At 38.2% G+C, this 19,245-nt stretch overlaps 1 protein-coding gene across 1 annotated transcript; it reads right to left on the minus strand.

The window, feature by feature from the left end:
- Positions 1–17,306: 17,306 nt before the first annotated feature.
- LOC308499102 (alpha-enolase-like) lies at positions 17,307–18,321 on the minus strand (the record flags this gene model as incomplete). Its single annotated transcript, XM_081051940.1, has 1 exon — positions 17,307–18,321. One exon carries the CDS (start codon positions 18,319–18,321, stop codon positions 17,707–17,709), a length of 615 nt encoding a protein of 204 aa, XP_080908066.1. The 3' UTR covers positions 17,307–17,706.
- Between the last annotated feature and the right edge of the window lie 924 nt (positions 18,322–19,245).

Raw genomic sequence — 19,245 nt, forward strand, 5'->3', positions numbered from 1 at the left:
CTCTAGTGGCTCCTGCTCAAGATAACCCCCTCTCGTCCCACACTCTTCTGCTCAGCCTCTGGCATCACCCTTTTTTTATGTGGGAAGAGAGAAAAGGGATCAAGTGCCTTCCATCTCTGTGTTGAGTGATTTGCACTGATTACTTTACAAATTCTTGTAACAACTGTATATGGCATGTACCAGCAGCCCCGTATAATGGATTGGAAAACCAACATTCACAAAGTTTGGGTAAGTTAACCAAGATCTTTCATTTTGTGGAACTGGCATTCAAATGCAGTTCAAAGTGTTTAACACCACCTCCTTGGCACAGAAATAGAAACCCAGTGGTTGTGACAATCAGCTTGCTTTCCTGTGCCCAGGGTGGCTCCTGCCGAGATTTGCAGAAGAGGAGGTCTCTAATCTCTCCAGGTGGCCCTTCTCTGCACAGCCTCAAGGGGTGTCCCAGTGGAAAGAGTTTGGTTTTGAGGCCATGTGATATCCATCCCACTTCTATCACTTTCTAGCTTCATGACTCTGATAAAGTTCCTTAACCTTTCTGGGTCTCAATTTCCTTATTTTTAAAGAGGACTGCGGTGGGGAGCATTAATATCCACAGGATTGTGTTCAGGTTTAGAAAAACGAACAGTGTATGCAATGTAACTAGGACGGTTCCTAGCATCTAGTACATACCAATGAATAGCAATAGTAACTGTCTGGCAACTTTTATGTGCATCAATTCAGTTTGATTCACATCTAGGAGCACCTGGTGCTGAGATACACAGATGCTGCGTGATACAATGGAACAAGCATTAGACCTAAGTCAGAGCCGTTTGGTTCTAGTCCTGAGTTAGCCACTCACTAGGCCTGGGGCCACGGGTGAAATACTGAATCACACTAAGTGTCAGTTTCTTCATCTGTAAGATGGGAGCTTAATCCCCTGTTTTTTGTGCTCACCTAATAGGGTCATTTTGAGGATCAATGAACTGATGTCTGTACAATAGCTAGGTGCATGGAAAATGTTAGTTATACAAAAGAGGGACCAGAACCTGTCCCCACAAATGAACTTTGAGTGTGGTTGGTGACATAACACACTCAGCTATGAAATTGTAGGGAAAAATGTTGGTATCACGTAAGGGACAAAATGATACTACAGACAACACTTGACATTAAGCTTAACACCTCCTACTGGCATCAGGCTTATTTGAATTTGCTGGGTCCTCACTGAAGATGAAGGAGATGAACTAAACTCTTGAGATTTTTGCTTTCAGAAAACAAATTCAATTCCCATATTTGAATTTCTGTTATCTTTAAGGGCCAGCTGCTTCTGCCTTGGCTATCTTGGATATCTTGGCTACTCCCTCTTGCTTTTTCCCACTCTTCTTAGTGTTTCAAAAGGAAGGAAAAGTACAGTTTACATTGTTGAGCACAATATGTGAGGGTGAATTTAGGCTGTTCGCATATGTTATTCCATTTTGTCTGCACAACAACACTACTTGGTGGACATTGTTGTCATTTTATAGACAAGGAAACTGAGACTCAGAAAGGTTGGGTAACCTGTTCATGGGCTCAGAGAAACAACCACAGAGCTGGTAAGTAGAAAGGCTGGGATTTAAATCAAATATATGCTTTTGCTTCTATGTTCCTCTCTTTATTTCCTCCCACAAGACATGGCCATTCCTGACTCTTGAAAACCCTTACCCTGCTGTTGATTCATGGGACTTCCAGTTTGTGTCCTCCCCAGGCACTAACCCTGAGACTAACTTGCTGTGTGGCTTTGACTTATGTGTAGTACATATAATGTTTACTGTTTTCCAGGCAAAGGCTGTGGAAAGTACAGCTCATTTTAATAAACAGATTAACCTCTTTGCTGTTCGGATATATCCAAGTGGATATTTACATCTGCTGACTGCAGCATTTGAGTTTACTCCATGAGCTCAAAAAAACTTTTCCCTCAAGTTTGGAGTTTGAGTATATATGCATAAAACAGTCAAAACATCAACTTCTTATTTTTTGTGGATTTTTAACACATTTTTGGAGGGAAAAACACACTTGAAATCAATTAATGCAGTGAAATGGTTAAGATCTTTCAGGGTAATATATGTTTATTCATTAAACAAGTATGAGTTGTATACCTACTACGTGCCAGACACCATTCTAGGCACTGTGAATATAGCAATAAACAAAATAGACACACTCTGCTGTTTTCATAAAATGTATTTTAGTGGTAACCCAAAACCTACCAACTAACCAGTTAACTAACACATGTAGTTTGCTAGATAGTGGATGGTGCCAGGGACAAAAATAAAACAAGAAAGGGGAAGAAAATGTCATTGTGGAAGGGGATTGAAAGTTTTTAAAAGGATGTCCAGAGACAGCTTCCCAGCAACATCACATTTGAGCAAAATCTGAATGAGAAAAGGGACAGAAAACAGAGATAATGGGAGGAGCACTCTAGGAAGGGTGTTCTAGGTGGAGGGAATGTCAAGTGCAAAGGCCCTGGAGTAAAAGGTGAAACTCTGTTTGCAGAGTGGTGGAGAGATTCATGCAGCTGCCTCGGATTGAACAGGGCAGTTGCAAGACAGGTGACTGGTGGGGCAGATGAGGGGGAGCTCTGGGAGCACAGGAATTATTCTGCTGAATTAAACCTGTATTATAAATGAGATTGGAAGTTAAAGGAGGGTTATGAGCTGAGGAGTGACATGACTTGAGTCGCATTTTAACGAAATCCCCCTGGCTGCTTTGTATGGAAAAGCCAGAGGAGAAGAGATCAGAAATTAGGAAGCTATTGCAATAATTCAGGTGAGTGGGTTACTTCCTAGAACACATCTACTTTTTTTTTTGTATTACACTCTCCCTCAACCACAGCTCATATAAAAATGCTTGGCAAATTGCAGATGCTCAATAAACACCTGTTAAAAACTGAAAGCAAGAATGGCAGTGTAGTAGTGTTTAAAGGGTATGGGTATTATTGCTGGGATTTGAGCCTCAATTTTACTGCTGTGTGTGTACTGCTATGTGACTTGGGACATGTGACTTTATCTCTCTGTGCCTCAGGTCCCCAATCTGTAAGTGGAATAATGACAGTGTCAACCCTACAGCTTTTTATGAGGATTGCACACAATAATGTGTGTGAAGTGCTTAGAAGAGGGCCTGGCTCACAGTTAGTGCTCAATAAATGTCAGTAATTACTAAGGCAAGAGCACGTTTTACATGCAATTGTTGAAGAAGTAAGGCAAATGTTGAAAGAAGAATATTAAAAATCATCGTGCATTATTTGGAAATGTGGGAAATACAGAGTACTTCTTTTGCTATATTTCCATTCAAGCACTGCAGTTTTTGTCTATCATGATTTTTCTTTCCTGTTATGGAATCAGATTTTTTTGCTGATGACAGTTATAATATGCTGATGGTCTGACTGGGTCAGAACTAGGAGATGGGTGCTCTCAACTGCCCCAGCTTCTCTGCGTGTGAGCAGTTCTGTGCCCTCTCCTTTTGATCAAGCCTCATGGCAACCATGTTTAAAGTTTATTGCTAATGTTATTAGTTTCTAATCAGAGCCTACTATAATTATTACCTAATAGTTATTGCTTTGCACTTCCAACCAGATGTCAAAAATAATGAGCCAATAAAACTCCTATTAATTTAGTCTGAACGACAATTATAGGTTCTTGGATCTCAAAAGTGGAGGCTTCATAAAAACAGGGCAAAATAATTTGAGTGCCCAAAAGTAATAACAAAAATGGAAAGAATATGAATTAATATAGTAAGTGTTTCTAATTTAAAAATGAATCTCCTCACCCGAGCTATTCAGCTGCTCTGAATGCCAAAATTTCTTACACACTTTTTTTAGGATGAATGGAGCAGTCCTCACAAAACGGAGTCTATAGGATTTGGGCAGAATGGCTGAGAAAGTTTGCTCTTCATAGGAAGAAGATACGGTACTACATTACACCTGTTTTTCTACAGTCCTGTTTGGTTCCAGTGAGAGAATGGGGCCTGGAACAGGGGCCTTCACCTGGAATCATGCAGAAGTCTGTGAAACCTATCTGTTTTGCTGCCAGGTTCTGGGGAAATCTGACTGACCACTGGCTGCCTGACCTGGCATATAGCCTGTAGAGAAATGCAAATAAAAACCAAAATAAGATAGCACTTCACTCCTGTCAGAATGGCCATCATCAATAAATCAACAAACAAGTGTTGGCGAGGATGTGGAGAAAAGGGAACCCTCGTGCACTCTTGATTGGGATTGCAAATTGGTGCAACCACTAAAGAAAACAGTATGGAGGTTCCTCAAAAAATTAAAACCTGAACTACCTTATGGCCCAGCAATTCCGCTCCTAGGCATTTATCCAAAGAAATCCAAAACACTGATCCAAAAAAATGTATGCACCCCTATGTTTATTGCAGTGGTATTCACAATAACCAAGACATGAAAAAAATTGAAATGCCCATCAATAGATGACTGGATAAAGAAATTGTGGTATATTTATATAATGGAGTATTACTCTGCTATAAAAACGAATGAAATCTTACCATTTGCAACACCATGGATGGACTTAGGGAATATTCTGCTAAGTGAAATAAGTCAGACTGAGAAATAAAAATACCATATGATCTCACTTATATGTGGAATTTAAAGAACACAATGAATGCAGAAACAAAACAGAAATAGACTGAGAGATGCAGAGAAAAAAAATGATGGCTGCTAGATGGAAGAGGAAATGGGGGATGGGTGAGAAGGTGAGGTGATTAGAAAGTACAAATTAATAGTCACAAAATAATCATGAGGATGTGAAATACAGTATGAGCAATATAATCAATAATGTTGTACAGATCATGTATGGTGCCAGATGGGCACTGGACTTATCAGGGGGACAAGTCCTGACCACTTCACAGATTGTATAGATGTCTCATCACTGCACTGTACACCTGAAGTTGAAGTAGGATAATATTGAATGTCAACTATAATTAAATATATACATTGTATATATATGTAAAATATATATATTTTATTATATATGTATATATAGATACATATATATGTATGTGTGTGTGTGTGTATATATATATATATATATAAATATACACTGCAGATGCCAAAAAATACATACAGATTTTAAGAGATGTTATCTATGCTCAAAAAGTAGTTCACGGTAATCAGAAGTGTCTAACCACTTTGAGCACCTCTTGTAATTACAGAAGCGAAATGTGACTTGTATTTATCTTTTGTTATCGGTACATATTGAGTACGTATTACAATTACTACAGTTTTTTCCTTTCTTAAAATGTGTATACATTTTTTTGCGCCCTCGGTATATATATCCTCACAGGATGTAAAGTACAGCATAGTGAACATAGTCAATGGTATTGTAACAGCTTTATACAATGTCAGATGGGTAGTAGACTTGGGGGGTGGTTATCACTTTGTGAGGGGTGTAAATGTCCAATCATTATGTTTTTTTGTATACTTGAAACTAATATAATAAAAAAGAAAGAACAAAAAAAAAGCACAATGATAATTTTACAAATTACAATAAAAGGGCCATTCCAGAATGTAAAAACAAAGAGGCATGTTGTATGCCACATTCTCTTAAGTGTCTTAATAATAATATATTTATATATACTGAAGAGGGAATGTGGCAAAATATAAACAACTGATAAATCAGAGTCCCGACAATAGAAAAGTCTTTGTGTGATTTTTGAATTTTTCTATAATTTTGAAATTATTTCAAAATAAAAAGTAAAAAACAAAACCAATTTCTCCTCAAAAAAAAAAAAGGAAAAAAAAGTGTGCCCATCCCTGGTCCTTGATTGGCCCACTTTTATGCAAATGAAAACTCCAAATTCTCACAGTTTGATTGGTCCAAATATCACCATCCTGATTGGTCAGAAAGCAGTCCTCCTGACTGGTGAAGATGCAAATGAGGACATAGCCGTGTAGTCCCAATTGGAGAGGGGAAATCTCAGTCCTATTGGTTGAATTTTGATTCTAGGAGCTCTCTTAAAAGGGTTGACTCAGTGCAGGAGGCTTGGCAGCCCAGTCTGTTGTTTTTCACTGAAATGCAGCAGGTGTGAGAGGACTCTGTAAACAATGGCTGCTAGACTCTGGTTATAAATTTGGGCCCAATCAACCTCGACGAGTCCTTTTTGGCAGGTATATTATTCTCAGGGTCAACATTTTGCCAATTCTGTCAAAACGTATTGACAGCATTGAGGATGAAAAAGGTCTGTTTGTCCCGTGTTGGTGCTGGGGTGGCTTGGCTAACTGTTCTGCCAGTTCTATCCCATCCTTCTGTGGGAATCCTGTGGCAGGGCAGTAGCCAAAAGAGCAACTAGAGCCATTTGCTTATGAGAGGGCTCTCAAGTACCTGCCAAATCAAAGAAGCTTTTCAGTTATCAAACCATTTGGAAAAGGTTAATGTACAACAAAGGCATTCAATTTGTAACATCAGAAGAAATCAGGGGTAATTGACAAAAAGGAATTTGGCATTGGGAGTAGAAGTGTTAACTGTCATGGATTACAAACACAGAAGAGATGCAATTGCTTGATGGATCATTTCTGTCTTTCACGCAACCATTGCTCGAGGTTTTTTAGGGAGCTTTAAGCATTTTGCTATACAGAACATCAGTAACTAGACAGTGAAGTATATGAAACAATTAGAACAATGATGAGTAGAACAATTTGCAGTCCAGAGCTCAAAACAGCTCTGAGCCCAGTTGGGAGCCAACTAAAAATGTCAGAAAATTTAAATCCTAACCAGTCAGTGGCACTAGTAGCAGAACTGGAATGCCTCTTAAGGCATTTGGCAAGATTATGGAGTTTGGATGTTTCTATTTCTACCTGGGAAGAGGCATGTATCGAAGTATAGTAGGAGGAATTGGCTATGGCACAAACTCCCCCTTGAGCTGCAAGCAAATAATCAAGCAATTCTGTTTTCAAGGACGACTCGAGCTAGAGAATCTATGTGTCTTTCTTGAGCTCTGATGACTCTAGCTCCCTAACGAGCCATTCTGTTAACTGTTCTGGTTGGAGTTTACACCACTAAATCTAATTGAGAAGTGCTAAGGCCAGCCCACGAACCCTCAATTCTAAGAAAGTGGTTGTCTTCATATTAATCTCAAAATTCTCCCTGCCAACATCTTGGAATTATTAAGATCTGGCTACATCTAAGAGAGGTTAAGAGGAATGGGACTGATGGAAATCAGGATCTAAAATCAGTCTTATATGGTTCTTATTGGTTCCATTTAAAATTATACCACAGGGTTTATTTGTTATATATAAAAAAATAGTATTAGGATTGAGAAATATTACAGTTGACATCCAAAGAAGTACCAGACTCACACTCAGATTGCCAAAGACGCATAGTAACCTTTTACTATATGTCTATCTGTTTGTAAAATTTGTGGTGGTTTTTAATAGGAAAAAATCTTTATGAACGTAGTACTAACATGTAGCAAATTATACCAATTAAGCAAGCAACTCAAATTTATGAGGGTACATGCAGAGAAGAACGAAGTAGTCCAAGTCAAATATAAAGGACACATAATACATAAGATAACCCAGCAAGAACTAAGCTCTAGGGGATCTTCCTACTACATCAAAGCAAACACAGAGAGTCAGTCAGAATGGGGAGACAAAGAAACATGTCCCAAATAAAAGAACAGAAGAAACCTCCACAACTGGAACCAAATGAAGCAGAGGTAACCAACATGTCAGAGACAGAGTTCAGAACACTGGTGATAAGAATGTTTAAGGAGCTTATAGAAGACATAAAGAAGGATATAGAAATCATAAAAAACAACCAGTTAGAACTAAAAAAGGATGCAGAAATCTTAACGAACAACCAGCTAGAACTAAAGAACACAATTACCGAAATTAAGAACTCACTTGAAGGAATGACCAGCAGGTTAGATGAAGCAGAGGATCGAATCAGCGACTTAGAAGACAAGTTAGCAGAGATCACTCAAACTGAACAACAGAAAGAAAAAAGAATAAAAAACAATGAAGATGGGTTAAGAGACCTCTGGGATAACATCAAGCGCAACAACATGCGCATCATAGGAATACCAGAAGGAGAAGAGAAGAAGCAAGGGATTGAGAACATATTTGAGGTAATAATGTCCGAAAACTTCCCTAACCTGATGAAGGAAACCAACATACAAGCCCAGGAAGTGCAGAGAGTTCCAACCAGGATAAACCCAAACAGGCCCACACCAAGACACATTATAGTTAAAATGGCAAAGCTTAAAGACAAAGAGAGAATCTTGAAAGCAGCAAGAGAAATGCAGAAGGTGACATACAAGGGAACTCCCATAAGACTATCAAATGACTTTTCTACAGAAACATTGAAGGCCAGGAGGGAGTGGCAGGAGATACTCAAAGTGATGGAACACAAAGGCCTACAACCTAGATTGCTTTATCCAGCAAGGCTATCATTTAAAGTTGATGGAGAGATAAAGAGCTTCCCAGAAAAGAAAAAACTGAAAGAATTTATTACAACCAAGCCAGCATTGCAAGAAATACTAAAAGGACTTCTGTAAATAGAAGAAAGATGAAAACAATTTACTACAAATTTAAAAATGGCAATAACTATGTACCTATCAATAATCACTTTAAATGTAAATGGATTAAACGCTCCAATCAAGAGACATAGGGTGGCTGAGTGGATAAGGAAGCAAGACCCTTGTATATGCTGTATACAAGAGACTCATTTCAGATCAAAAGACACACACAGGCTGAAAGTGAAGGGTTGGAGTAACATATTTCATGCAAATGGAAGCAAAAAAAAAGCTGGAGTTGCAATACTTATATCTGACAAAATAGACTTTAAAATGAAGAACATATTAAAAGACAAAGATGGGCACTATATAATAATAAAGGGATCAATCCGACAAGAGGACATAACCCTAGTAAACATCTATGCACCTAACATAGGAGCACCTAAATATATAAAACAGGTACTGATGGACATAAAGACAGAGATCAACAGCAACACTATCATACTAGGGGACTTCAACACACCTCTGACAACAAGGGACAGGTCCTCCAGACAGAAAATCAATATGGAAACAACAGCCTTAAATGATACTTTGGAGCAGTTGGATTTAATTGATATTTTCAGAGCATTTCACCCCAATGCTGCAGAATACACGTTCTTCTCAAGTGCACATGGAACATTTTCTAAGATAGATCATGTTAGGACACAAAACAAGCCTTGATAAATTTAAGAAAATTGAAATCATACCAATTTTCTTCTCTGACCACAGTGCTATGAAATTAGAAATGAACTACAGGGGAAAAAAAACAGGAAGATACACCAATTCATGGAGGCTGAATAACATGTTGCTAAATAATGAATGGGTCAAGCAGCAGATCAAAGAAGAAATCAAAAGATATCTTGAGACAAATGAGAATGAGAACACAACAACCCAAAATCTATGGGATGCTGCGAAAGCAGTCCTAAGAGGGAAGTTCATAGCACTGCAGGCCTACCTAAAGAAACAAGAAACATCACTAATTGACAGTTTATCTTCACACTTAAGGGATCTGGAAAAAGAACAGCAAAATAAACCCAAAGAGAGCACAAGGAAGGAGATAATAAGGATCAGAGCAGAAATAAATGAAATAGAAAACAGAAAAACAATACAAAAGATCAATGAATCCAAGAGCTGGTTCTTTGAGAAGATAAACAAAATTGACAAACCTTTAGCCAGACTCATTAAAAAAAGGAGAGAGAGGACCCAAATTAATAAAATTAGAAATGAAAGAGGAGAAGTGACAACAGACACCACAGAAATACAAAAAGTTTTAAGAAATTACTATGAGCAACTATATGTCAACAAATTTGACAATCTGGAAGAAATGGACAATTTCCTAGAGGCTCACAACCTTCCAAGGCTAACTCAAGAAGAAACAGAAAGCCTGAACAGTCTGATTACCACCAGGGAAATTGAATCAGTAATCAATAATCTCCCAACAAACAAAAGCCCTGGACCAGATGGCTTTACAGGTGAATTTTTCAAAACATTCAAAAAAGAATTATCACCTATTCTCCTCAAGCTCTTCCAAAAAATCCAGAAGGAAGGAAGACTCCCAAACACTTTTTACGAAGCCACTATCACCCTGATCCCAAAAGCAGACAAAGACACCACAAAAAAAGAAAACTACAGGCCGATATCTCTAATGAACATAGATGCAAAAATTCTCAACAAAATATTAGCGAACAGAATTCAGCAATACATCAAAAAGATCATACACCATGATCAAGTGGGATTCATCCCTGGTATGCAGGGGTGGTTCAACATCCGCAAATCAATTAATGTGATACACCACATTAACAAAATGAAAAATAAAAATCACATGATCATATCAATAGATGCAGAAAAAGCATTTGATAAAATACAGCAACCTTTTATGATAAAAACTCTTAAGAAAGTGGGAATAGAGGGATCATATCTTAACATAATAAAGGCCATATATGACAAACCCACAGCTAACATCATACTCAATGGGGAAAAGCTAAAACCATTCCCCCTAAGATCAGGAACAAGACAAGGTTGCCCACTTTCTCCACTTCTATTCAACATAGTGCTGGAAGTTCTAGACACAGCAATCAGACAAGAGAAAGAAATAAAAGGCATCCGAATTGGTAAGGAGGAAGTAAAATTATCATTATATGCAGATGATATGATACTATATAGAGAGAACCCTAAAGACTCCACCAAGAAACTATTAGAACTGATAGATGAATTCAGTAAAGTAGCAGGATATAAAATTAATATTCGGAAATCAGTTGCATTTGTATATACCAATGATAAAATAGCAGAAGGAGAAATTAAAAAAACAATTCCATTTACAATTGCTCCAAAGACTATAAAATATCTGGGAATAAATCTAACCAAAGATGTAAAAGATCTGTACTCAGAAAATTATACAACACTGAAGAAAGAAATGAAAGAAGACATAAATAGATGGAAACACATTCCATGTTCATGGATAGGAAGAATTAATATAGTTAAAATGTCCATACTGCCTAAGGCAATATACATATTCAACGCAATTCCTATCAAACTACCAACGACGTTTTTCACAGAAATAGAACATATAATCCTAAAATTTATATGGGACCATAAAAGACCCCGGATAGCCTCAGCAATCTTGAAAAATAAGAACAAAGTGGGAGGTATTACGATACCTGATTTCAAATTATACTACAAGGCTACAGTAATCAAAACAGCATGGTACTGGCATAAAAATAGACACATAGATCAATGGAACAGAATAGAGAGTCCAGACGTAAATCCATGCCTATATGCCCATCTAATCTATGACAATGGAAGCAAGAATGTACCATGGGGTAAAGACAGTCTGTTCAATAAGTGGTGTTGGGAAACCTGGACAGACACATGCAAGAAAATGAAGCTGGACCACCTCATTACACCATATACAAAAACAAATTCAAAATGGCTTAAAGCCTTAAATGTAAGATCTGAAACCATAAAATATCTAGAAGAAAATATAGGAAGAAACTTCATGGACATTACCCGGAGTAAGATTTTCACTGACATATCCCCTCGCGCGAGGGAAGTAAGAGAAAAAATAAACATGTGGGATTACATCAAACTAAAAAGTTTTTTCACAGCAAAGGAAACCATCAATAAAACAAAAAGGGATCCTACTGTATGGGAAAAGATATTTGCCAATGATATATTTGATAAGGGATTAATATCACAAATCTATAAAAAACTTACTCAACTCAACTCCAAAAAAACAAACAACCCAATTAAAAAATGGGCAGAGGACTTGAGGAGACATTTTTCTAAAAAGGACATACAGAAGGCAAGAAGACATATGAAGAAATGCTCAACCTCACTAACCATCAGAGAAATGCAAATAAAAACCACAATGAGATACCACCTCACTCCAGTCAAAATGGCTATCATCAATAAATCAACAAACAACAAATGCTGGCGTGGATGTGGAGAAAAGGGAACGCTAGTGCACTGTTGGTGGGATTGCAGATTAGTGCAGCCACTATGGAAAACAGTATGGAGGTATCTCAGGAATCTGAAAATGGAACTACCCTATGATCCAGTAATTCCACTCCTAGGCATCTACCCGGAGAAATCCAAAACTCCAATTCAAAAATCTGTATGCACTCCTATGTCTATTGCAGCACTTTACACAATAGCCAAGATATGGAAACAACCGAAATGCCCATCGGTAGATGACTGGATTAAGAAGCTGTGGTACATTTATACAATGGAGTATTACGCAGCCATAAAGAAGAAAGAAATCTTATCATTTGCAGCAACATGGATGGATCTAGAGAACATTATGTTAAGTGAAATAAGTCAGAAAGAGAAAGACAAGTACCATATGATCTCACTTATATATGGAATCTAAAGAAAAGACTATGTGAATAAACTAATCAGAAACAGTTCTGGGGACACAAAGGAAAAACCGAGAGTTGTTAGATGGGTGTGTGTGGGGGGGGTTGGGGATAAGGGGAAAGGTGAAGGGATTTGGAAGCAGCTGGTAACCACAAGATGGCCTCAGGGTTTTTTTGAAAATTAATTTGGGGAAGGTATTCAATAATGTTGTAAAGATTTTGTTGGGTATCTGATGGACATACGTCCTATTTGGGAGACCACCTCAGGGATACTGTGGATACCTGATCATGGCATTGTACACCAGAAGCTAAACATTAATGAATGCCAACTATAATTTTATATATATAATGTGATGGTTCAGTGTGAGGTCGGAGGGATAGTGGATGGGGGGAGGGGGGTTCACAGTGTGAGGGATATAAATGATGAACGTCTAAGTATTACCTTGTCTTGTACACCTGAAACTAATAAATAAATAATAAAAAAAATTTATGAGGGTAAGACCCCATACAATTCAACTTCTCTAATATTTTTACCATTCTCATGATTTCACATTAGTTTCATGGCAGCATTTATGCTAAGGTAGGTGCTCTAAAGGATTCATTTAATTGAACTTTTTATGTTCCAGAATATTGCTGGTTTGGTACAAAAAGTATTCCTGCCTGAAAGTTATGTCTCTGGTTGAAACATTTTCAGATCAATGTTTGAGAAGTTAAGCCCAGCTGCCAATGCAGTCAGATTGTTCCCTAATTGTCAGTTTAATCTTTTCTGTTAAATTAAAATTTCTTAGTGAATAACACCAGGTCTCATTAGTTTCTTGTATCCTCTATAGCACCTACCAAAGCGTAATGGGTATGAGTACCATTTAGTGAATGATACCTGGAAAAGGATTTTTCTTTCTAGCTCAGAGAAAACACCAATTTGTCACATGAACACTTTAACTCTAATAACACTATTTATAGAATCATTAACCTTTAAAATTACATTAAATGTTATCCATACTAATAGATATTTAAAATGTTGCACTCATTATCTCTGACATCACTTAAAATGAATTTCAATTTTTAAACATTGGCATGAAATAGAAGATAAGGAACTCACAAAGGGAAGGAATCTTCAAAATAGTGACCTCTATTCACTGCAATTAACACAGAGAGTTAAGTAAAAAAATACAGCTTACAGTATTTAGGAAAAGGGCAATATGCTTTCTAAAATATTCATAAAGATCATATACAACAGTCTTTCTTAGCCATCAATTTTATCTTACTACCTCAATTGAAATACAGACCTTTTCCACTTGAATAACGGATCAAATATCAATATATGGGTTAAAAATCCTTTTAGCAAGATAAAAGAAACCATACATTTAAAATGATGTACTTTTCATTAAATGAGAAGCACTTCATTTTATCAGAACCTACAAATTTGTCTTCATTGACTTGTCAGAAAAAAGGGACAATGCATATAAGGTCCAAAACAACTCCTCCTACGAGTGAAATGTGAAGCAATGATTACTCCTTAATGGCTACAATTTTTCTTTAATAATTAATTATTTCCCCAGTGGGTGGTATGTGAAATTACTGGAATGTCAACATCAATGGCAGGGAAGCAAGAGTGTGCTGAATAGAGCTGTTTTCCTGTTATAGTGGCTTTACAGAGGGAGTTTCATAAAGTCAACAGTAAAGTTGAGGGATGTTAAACATTACTAATAGGAATAACTATGGGATCATAAGTTTTACCAGATGTGGAGGCAGGCATCAGGTGGCAACCCAGTTTTCAGGCAGGTTCCCTGCAGAAGCTAAGGTTTGAAAGCATTGTGCCATTATGCTTTTATGCCAAGGCACCTTTTATAAGAGTTAAAACAGCAAAAATTAGGAAGTACAATGTAGTCAAGAGTTAATGATAAGGAATAACTAGAACATACCATCTACAACATAGGGAAGGTGGCTTATTGAAAGAGAATTAAGATCATGAATATACTCAGGAATACAAACATTATGAGAATAGTGAAATAAACATAAGAATTTGTATAGCAGAAGCTGACTTAACTGGCCTGGTCTTGGATCTTGGGAAAGTCTATCTGCTTTTTGTTTAAGCAGTTGTCTGCTCTGGATAACTTTAATGTGACGTCTCCTATAGGTTGGGATATCCAGTCAGGTAAATGAGATGCACATGTGGGAACCTTTTTAAATGAAAAACATCAACTCATAAGTGCAATACTTTTTAACTTTGTAGTGTATTTGTTAGTTAACAATACCCAGTAGGTCCATTCCAGTGAGGCTAGGAGGAGTCCTTGTGGAGATGTCTTTTTCAGCAGACCATATCTCCAAGTTGTAGGCCATGATGTTTGATATCTTTATCTTCCAGAAGCACAATGTGTAATGATTACTCTATGAGCTCGCATTAATTTCAAGAGCCTTTATAAGTTATTTGCAATAAGTTAGAAAGTCTCCTTTATAAAGTAGGTTTGTACATTCCCTGATGCAGCTTCATAGGTCTTGTGGTAACAATTTTAAAAGGGGACAATCAATATGTACCAAAGGAAATAGATCTCAGGTTAAGCAATACCAAGGGAAGGGATTTAGGCCAAGGCAGTTTTAAAAAGTCAATGAATTTTACCATTTGCATTTTAACTACATCATTGGTTTGTTCTATAAAACCAGAGGACTTTGGGATTGATAAGCACAATGGAAATGTTGCAATATAGGCCAAATTTGGCATACCTGGTATAGAATTTGTCTTGTAAAGTGTCCTTGATGGTTCTGGAGTTCTGTGGGCATATTCCAAGTAGGAAAATCCTTTCTAGAAGTATTTTGGCAAGTACTATGGCTGTAGCCATTTGACATGAGAATGCCTCTACACAATGAAAATACATACAAATCATTACTAGTACATTTTTATCCTTGAGAAGGGGGCAAGTGGATTAAAACATACCTTCCAAACCTCAGATAGGCCTAATTAGTTTCATTTCCACCTTTGTTAAGAGTGGTTCCTTTATTTTAGGTAACCATTTAATCATGGTGGCAATTAAAGACTTCACAAGAAATTTAAATGATTAGTAGCAAAATATAGCTATTTTAGTATTTAAAAGGTTTGATTTATCTAACCCATCAAAGACCTGATGATGCAGAGCATGGGAAATAATTTTAATAAAATATATAAAAATTTACTTTCCCTTTATGATTTTCTATTAAGAGCATACCGATAGTATAGGAAACCTTGTTCTTTTAACAGAGAAAGAAACCCAAATTTCAATTCTGTATTAACATACTCTTAAATAAGTGCATACCAATCTTTGTTAGTTTGACCATACAGATTTCTTTTTAAAGATTCCTTCTCCATAAACCTTTTGCAACATACACAAATCTTCCTCAACTTTCATAAATCTTTCAGCTTTTGTCCTTTATTTCTTGTTCTAGAATAATCATTTTACCTTAAGACAAAATTACTCTTTTCCTTCAACAAAAATGTATGTCCATCCCTATACCTTCTTTGACCAAGCACACACACCTTATTCTGTCTATGCAATCATCTTCAGTCACGGCATCATCCTAGTCAGGCTTCGTCAGAAGTGTCTCGCTATGATTAATCTGAGGCATCTTGTGCTCTTCTAGTCTTGCAAATGAAACAAAAAATTTTCTAAACTTATTATCCTGTTTTCCCATTTGTTCTGCCAGTTGTGAAGCTAGCAGGTCAGTGGGCAACTGAATGCCTTTTTCTAATTTCAGCTCATCTTGAAAGTTTAATCTAAATCTAAAGTTTAATCTACCATGTAATTTACCTGATCAGATTTTAAGGTTTCAAAGGATTTTGGAGAAGTGTTTACTGAAAAGTTCACCTAGAAAATTTTATACTATTTATTCTCTAATTAAACCATTTTTTTAAAAAAATCAATTTTAGATTACTCAGTGAAGATTTCACAAGACCTCAAAGTGATTAGCTGTTATGTAAAATTTCCTGGGGCTGAGAGACTGGAGAAAGAGGCTCTCAGCTCCATTGTTACATTAAGAGTTTATATTAAGGGAACTTACATCTGAGGCCCATCTTGGGCAGTGGATAGGTAACATGGATATCCTCCACGTCATGTGGCAGGTGCTAAGTGGTTATATAGGACAGGGCAGGATGGTTAGGATTACTGGGGCATGACCCACCCCAGGTAAGGGGAAAATGCCTTACATACTTGCTTAGTGCCAACTGAGGGCCTGTTTCAGGAACCAACATGCATAGGCCATAGGGGTGGGATCAGACAGTCTTTGGGGAAGTTTATGGGAAGGAAGTGAGGCACTCCCTCCTTTTGCTGTTTTTGCCTTAATGCCCAGCCCATGCCTTCTGGGGTTTCTGAAACATCTTCAAATGGCAGTCCCACCTGTGAGATTCCAAAAGCTTTAATTAATTTGACCAGTATTTTTGCTTTCTCAAAGGCAGTCTGTTGTTTGGCTCCACAGTTCCATGGATATCCGTTTTTAGCAAGGTGATATAATGGGTGAAAGCATTGAGCTAAATGGGGTATAATTTTTGCCAGTACTCCAGAATTCCCACAAAAGCCTTCACCTCTTTTACATTTTTTTGGTATGAGATAGGCTTGTACTTTGTCTGTGATAGCCTCAGTGACAGTGTAGGTCTTACCTGAACATAGGACTCTCAAAAACTTTACTGTGATGCCCAGACTAAATTTTCTACAGATTCACTGCTCATCCTCTCTGTTGTATGGAGTCCAGTAAAGCCCATGGCAGAAGCAAATCTTCACTGGTTAACATAACATTACGTCATCAGTATAATGAGGTCAATTCACAGAGGTTGGGAAGGAAAACAGTGCCATGTCCCATGGCATATGGTGGATCTATGTAAATGGCCTTGAGGGAGCACTTGGAAGGTATGCCCCAAGTGGGAACCACATTTTCTTTTTTTTCTTTTTTCTTTTTTTTTGGAGCCACATTTTTTTTTTTTTTTGAGTATTCCTACGGGCCACTGAAGCCTTTTTATTTTGCACATAAAACCACTGGGGATCTTGCCTGGGAAGACCTCGGAGATTACAATGTAGGTACACTTGGCTCCGGACACTTGGGAAGTGAGGTGAGAAACACAGTGACTCAGGCCAAACACAAGACTACAGAGCTACGGTTTCCAGCAGGGTTCCAGGTGGTCGAGTTCGGCTTTCGTGGTTCTAAAGAAGCAGTGAGTACATCATGGGGATGGGACAGGGCCGTTACCTAGCAGAGGCCCCTGCAGTGTCAGCTGGGGTGGGGGTGGGGGTGCTCAAGCTGCCCGTGTGGACACCAGGAGCAGAGGTCTACTTGGCTGACCAGTGACCAGGGCTCAGAGGCTCCTGCCAGGAGCTTACTTGGCGAGCGGGTTTCTGAAGTTCCTGCCGGCAAACCTGGCCTTGCTGCCCAGTTCCTCTTCAATTCTGAGGAGCTGGTTGTACTTGGCCAAGCGCTCAGATCGGCAAGGAGCACCAGTCTTGATCTGCCCGGTGCAGAGCCCCACCACCAGGTCGGCAATGAAGGTGTCTTCAGTCTCCCCAGAGCGGTGGGACACCATGACACCCCATCCATTGGACTGGGCCAGCTTGCATGCCTGCAGGGACTCGGTCACTGAGCCGATCTGGTTCACTTTGAGCAGGAGGCAGTTGCACGACTTCTCGCTCACGGCCTTGGAGATGCGCTTCGGGTTGGTCACCGTGAGGTCGTCCCCCACGACCTGGATTCCCGCGCTAGCAGTGAAATTCCGCCATGCTTCCCAATCATCCTGGTCGAAGGGGTCCTCGATGGACACCACTGGGTAATCCTTGACGAAGGACTTGTACAGGTTGGCCAGCTCGTCAGGGGTGATGTACCTGCTGGGATCGTCAGGCGACTTGAAGTCCAAGTCGTACTTCCCCGACCGGAAGAACTCGGAGGCAGCTACGTCCATGCCAATGACCACCTTATCGGTGTAGCCGGCGAACCACATTTTCTAACAGTTTCTTTGCCACTGTGAGGACAGTTTCTTTGCCTTGCTGGAGGGAAAAACTTCAACTCATCCCGAAAATATACATACAACAAGGACATATCGAGGAACCATTCTAAGTGACATTTGAATGAAGTTCAGTTTAAATACATGATGGTGAATGAAGGACCACAAAAACTGAAAAAATAGGGATTGCCATTGAGCCTAGAAGAACCAAGTGGCTGTCTTGGGTCTCCCAGAGGCCTGACTATTCATTAATTTGTAAACAATTTAAAAATTTTTTTATCCATCTTAATTTCTCTATAGTTTCTATATATCATAGTTTTTATATTTCTTAATTTCTCTGAATGAGGCAGCAGACTGTTGCCATGTTACAAGGACAACAGGATGGTAAGCCTGGCAATGAGGGGTCACTTTTGTAGAAGCAGAATGTACTTCATCCTCAGGTGCCACAATCTGTTACTCAGGTTCAGTCCTTTTAGTGTGGGTCTCAATTTTGATGACACATGTCTTATGCCAGGGCTTCTGAGATCTCCAAGAATTCTACATAATTTATGGAACACATAACATATTCTTATACAAATACAACATAAAGAAAATTCAATGTTATTTCTTATTTGACAATGTTCCCCATGTAATTTCAAAACACCAAATACGCCTAGTTGGTTTAACAGCCTTTGCAAGAAGAGAGAAAATAGATCTTCTGGGGGTATTCCAAGGACTCTCTGGAATGCCCCAAAGCCATTTCCAGGTCAAGAAAAACATTTTAATTTTGCATCAGCTTACTTTTGATATTTAAATTCATGCACTTAATTAAATTAATTCTAATCTTATTTAGCTTGACCACGCAAACTTTCCTTTTTCAAGATACCTTTTCACAAACCTTTTACAATTTTATTTTTACATTCAGATTTTTGTCCTGTTATC

This window comes from Rhinolophus hipposideros, assembly GCF_964194185.1.
Source record: "Rhinolophus hipposideros genome assembly, chromosome: 6".
In the NCBI taxonomy this organism is placed as follows: Eukaryota; Metazoa; Chordata; class Mammalia; order Chiroptera; family Rhinolophidae; genus Rhinolophus; species Rhinolophus hipposideros.